Source organism: Ricinus communis, chromosome 4 (genome assembly GCF_019578655.1).
Source record: "Ricinus communis isolate WT05 ecotype wild-type chromosome 4, ASM1957865v1, whole genome shotgun sequence".
Lineage (NCBI taxonomy): Eukaryota > Viridiplantae > Streptophyta > Magnoliopsida > Malpighiales > Euphorbiaceae > Ricinus > Ricinus communis.
This window is the reverse complement of record NC_063259.1, coordinates 170,902-176,419: the sequence shown is the minus strand read 5'-3', so window position 1 is coordinate 176,419 and position 5,518 is coordinate 170,902. Positions and strand designations below refer to the sequence as shown.

Sequence of the window (5,518 nt, the reverse complement as noted above, 5' to 3'; positions counted from 1 at the left end):
GAAAACTGCTGCAGAATTATTACAATAAATTTTCAGCGGCCTGGCTATACTGTTGACAATTCCAAGTCCTGAAATAAAATTTTGCAGCCATAATCCATGAACGGTAGCCTTAAAGCAAGCTACAAACTCAGCCTCCATAGTGGATGCAGTAATGACAGACTGCTTCGCACTCTTCCATGAAATTGCTCCTTTGGCTAATAGGAATAAGTAGCCAAATGTTGATTTTCTTGTATCAACACATCCAGCAGAATCTGAGTCTGAATATCCAATCACCTCAAGGTGATTATATCTTCTATAAGTGAGCATATGATCCTTTGTTCCTTGCAAGTATCTAAGAATTTTCTTTGCAGCTTTCCAGTGATCTAATCCTGGATTACTTTGATATCTGCCCAGTATTCCGATAGCAAAACTAATGTTTGGTCTGGTGCAAGTTTGAGCATACATTAAACTCCCAACAACAGATGCATAAGGAATGTTCTTCATTTGTTCTCATTCCAATTCATTTTTCGGACATTGCATAAGATTAAATTTATCCCCCTTCTGAATTGGAACTATCCCTGCTGAGCATTTGTCCATTTTAAATCTCTCTAAAACTTTATTAATATAAGCCTTTTGAAATAAGCCTAATAAACCTTGTGATCTATCACGAAATATTTCTATTCCTATCACATATGTGGCTTCTCCCATATCCTTCATTTCAAAATTATTAGAGAGATATTTCTTGGTTTCATGTAGCAAACCAAGATCATTACCAGCAAGTAAAATATCATCAACATACAGAATAAGAAAAATAAACTTGCTCCCACTGATTTTCATATATATACACTGATCAACAATATTTTCTTGAAATCCAAAAGAAGTAATGGTATCATTAAACTTAATATACCATTGAGAGGAAGCTTGTTTAAGTCCATATATTGATTTCTTTAGTTTACACACCATATGATCCTTTTTCTTAATTGAAAAACCCTCAAGTTGATCCATATAAACTTCTTCTTCCAAATTTCCATTAAGAAAAGCGGTTTTGACATCCATTTGATGTAGCTCTAAATCATAATGAGCCACTAAAGCCATAATAATTCTAAGAGAATCTTTTTTAGACACTGGTGAAAAAGTCTCTTTGTAATCAATGCCACTTTTCTGAGTAAAACCTTTGGCAACAAGTCTGGCTTTGTGTCTTTCAATATTGCCTTTCGAATCGCTTTTGGTTTTGAAAACCCATTTGCATCCAATCTTTTGACATCCTTTAGGCAACTCAACAAGGTCCCAGACTTGATTTTGATCCATAGATTTTAACTCTTCTTCCATAGCATTAATCCATTTAATTGAATCATCACAATTCATGGCTTCTGAAAATGAACCTGGATCATTATTAATTCCTAAATCCATTTCTGACTCTTCTAGATAAACTACATAGTCATCAGAAATAGCAGATCTCCTTTTTCTTTGAGACCTTCTTACTATTACTTCTTGTTGTTCATTTACTATGGTTTCATTATTGACATTTTCATCATGAAGCATTTGATCATTTATTTGTTGTTCTTGAATGTTATTGGGATGAGTAATAACATTAGGAACAACAATTGTAGAAGTTTTAGGTATAAGAACTTCCGCCCTAACTTCTTGAATACTAACATCATGTATTCTTTCGCTCCCACTAATATCACCATTTTCAATGAATCTTGCATTTCCAGATTCAATAATTCTTGTACTATGATTAGGACAATAAAATCTATACCCTTTAGACTTTTCTGAATAACCAATAAAATAACCACTGGTTGTTTTTAAATCCAATTTCTTTTCATGTGGATTGTAAATTCTTACTTCTGCTGGGCAACCCCAAACATGTAAGTGCCTCAAACTAGGTTTCCTTCCTATCTATAGTTCAAAAGGTGTACTTAGAACTACCTTACTAGGAACCCTATTTAGCAAATACATAGCAGTTCTTAATGCATACATCCACAATGATAAGGGTAAAGAAGAATGACTCATCATACTCCTAACCATTTCCATTAAAGTATGATTACACCTTTCTTCAATACCATTTTGTTGTGGTGTTCCTGGCATTGTGTATTGAGCACAAATACCGTGTCTTTCAAGAAATTTGGCAAATGGACCTGGACATTATCCAGATTCATCATATTTTTCATAATATTCACCACCTCTATCTGACCTTATGATTTTTATCTTTTTATCTAATTGCCTCTCAACCTCTTTAATATAAATCTCAAGTAAATTGATTGATTGAGATTTGTCATGCAATAGATAAATCTGACCATAACGAGAAAAATCATCGATAAAGGTAATAAAGTATTTTTCTCCACCAAAAGTTGGAGCATCAAAAGGACCACAAGTATCAGTGTGTATAATTTCAAGAAGCTGTGTGCTTCTTGTAGCTCCTTTCTTAGTGTGTTTTGTTTGTTTTCCTTTAATACAATCAATACACACTTCAAGATCAGTAAAGTCCAAACTTGGAAGTATTTCATTCCTTACTAATATTTGTATCCTTTCTTTAGATATATGACCCAAACGTTTATGCCACAAGCAGAACTTTCATTGACTAAACTACATTTAGTACCAACATTATGATGCAAGGTCATTAATGTCTCAATAAAAGAATTATCAAGTTTAAGCTTGTAGAGACCATCACATAACAATCCAGAACCAATAATATTATTATTCTTAAATAAAGTTAAAGATCCAGAATCAAACTTAAAATAAAATCCCGCTACATCAAGCTTCGATAAAGAAACCAAGTTGCGAGAAAATGTGGGTACATAAAGAGTTTGAAATAAATCCAAAAAAAAAATGTCCTGTATCTAAAATTAAACAATAAGTGCCAATGCCTTCAATAGAAGCTTTTTTTCGATTCCCCATGAAGATAAAACTTTCATTTGGTCTTATGGTTTGGATCATAAGGAATCCCTGCATCGTATTAGAAAGATGGGTAGTGGAACCGGAGTCAATCCACCAAGTATTATGCGGAACTTTAATAAAATTTGATTCAAAACATACTAAAGCATAATACTTACCTTTCTTTTTGAACTAAGCTTTACGTTTCAGGCAATCCTTCTTTAAGTGCTCGATTTTATCACAGAAGTGACACTTAACACTCCCATGTTCCTTCTTATGAGCACCCTTAGAAGATTCATTCAGGTTGTATAAACCTTTCTTCTTGCTCTTTCCACCTTTCTTTTTGCAACTCTTTCCAGCTTCTTGATGACTTAAGAGATGAACTGAATGAGCTCTTTGATTCTTTAATCTTGTCTCCTCTTGAACAAACATACTGGTCGATTCATTTACATTCCATTTATCCTTTAAGGTATTATAGTTCATTTGGAATGGACCATATTATTCAGGAGGCAAGGAGTTTAGTATGAACTGTACTAGAAAATACTCATCCATATTCATTCCTAAGGTCTTTATTTTTGCTTCTAAGGTAGTCATTTCAAGAACATGCTCATGCATGGCAAGTGAACCATCATATTTCATGTTGGTCAAATTACTCATCAATGTGCCGGCAAGTGACTTATCAGCTGTTTGAGAACGTTCCTCAATAAGCTTTTTAAATTCCTTAGCACTATCAGTTTTAGGAATTTTGCTCTTTAAGTTGTTTGCAACAGTCATTCGCATGAACATTAAGCTTAATCTGTTCGATATTTCCCAAGCTTTATATAAAGCTTTTTCTTCATTGCTACTTTCATCAGTAATAGTAGCAGATTTCTCAATTTGAAGTGCCAAATCAAGATCCAGAACACCTAAGTGAAACTGAACTTGTTCGCACCAATCAGAAAAGTTCAAACCATTAAATAACGGAACAGATGAAGCATGCGAATGAAGAGAAACGAGTACAGATACTGCAAATAAAAATAACATAGAATACTCATACATTAATACTTTGATTCATAATATTTATTCCATAAATTCAAATATAAACATAAATATATTAAAGTTCTCCTTTGGGTGATAGTAAGATATACTTATGTAAACAATTATAGGTAATTATATATGCATAACTAAATTTATTTTTTCTATCTTTGGATATGTAAAAAAATAAAATTAGTATAACATACTAATCACCACGATTATATTTATCAATTATAAAATAATTAATCAACCTTTGGGTTGACCCCTAAATATCTTATAATGATAAATTTCAATTTATCCATAAATACATAAAAATCGTAATGTCATTTAAACATAAAATTTATGAGTAATTGAAAATTATAATCTATAATTTGAAATTTATTTACTTTAAAAATTTGGTCACTTTGGTGACAAGCAAATCGTTCTTAAAATAAATTTCAAAAGTCTATAATAATATATTTAAATAATATATTACTTCCATTAAATATTTAACTTAATTTCAATTAAGCATCAACTACTGATATATATATATATATATATATATATATATATATATATGTACCAAGAATTAAGGATGAATCTGGATTAAAAGTTTTTTTATTAGAATGAAACTGTAAATTATTTCGGACTTAATTGGAAAAAAAATAACTTTACGTGCAATTCTGATAATTAACAAAACTTTATGGGTCACAATGGACCTTGATCAAAAACACAAATTTTGTTACAGTAGTGTGTGTGTCACCACATTTACACAAAATTAGTCAAAAAACTAATATCAATAAATCTTAAACTTAATCCAAATCATGTAAAATTAATCAATTTAATTTATATGCAAAAAACAAGGATTAATTCTTGCATGCATCTATAACAACAACAAATTCAATAAAATTATAGAAAAATATGATTTCTTAAACCATGCTCTGATACCACATATAAACAAATAATAGCTATTGATATAGAACTTCATGTTTTTCACCATTAAATAAAAGGAAAAAAACATACCTTGATTCATATTTAATAGAGTATGATTTCTCTCCCTTTTCCCCTTATCTTATTGATGGATACTCTAATCTTTGATTTTGTATTTGTTATAATTGTTGATGATATGGGTAGAGAGAGGACCAACTCTTATTTATAGACTAATGGTAGCTTTCCATCAAAGCACAAATAGTTACAACCTTTGATGTTATAACTTTTACCAATAGTCATAATTATTCAATTCATAACCTTTCATTAATCAATAGAATTTAATCACTAATATCTTATTATAATTATATGAGTCATTAATTTCTTACATTCAGATGTACATGTATAGAATTTTATAGTTTAAAAATTATAAACCTTTTATTTTTGACCTATGAACTTGTATTTTTTTATGAATTTATAGACTATTATATATGAACCTCAAGTATACATATAATGAACTTATAGTTTATAATTTATGAACCTGTTGTTAACCTACGAACTTATAGTTTTATGATCGACGTTTACAGTTTTATTAATGAACTTGGTTCATAATCTATGACTGTGTTTTGTAATTTATATTTATGAATATAAAATTATTAATTTTAATATTTCATTATTTTTACTAAATTTTAAAAATTAAAATACTAGCATGTAATGTTAAAAATAATTAAATTTAAATTTTGTG

The 5,518-nt window shown here is 29.9% G+C and overlaps 1 protein-coding gene across 1 annotated transcript; it reads right to left on the bottom strand.

The window, feature by feature from the left end:
• Nucleotides 1–3,351: 3,351 nt before the first annotated feature.
• Nucleotides 3,352–4,879, bottom strand: LOC107260884. Its single transcript, XM_015716355.2, has 2 exons — nt 4,870–4,879; nt 3,352–3,857 (listed from the first exon to the last, which is right to left on the bottom strand). The coding sequence occupies exons 1-2, from the start codon at nt 4,877–4,879 to the stop codon at nt 3,352–3,354; spliced, it is 516 nt and encodes a 171-aa protein (XP_015571841.2).
• Nucleotides 4,880–5,518: the final 639 nt, after the last annotated feature.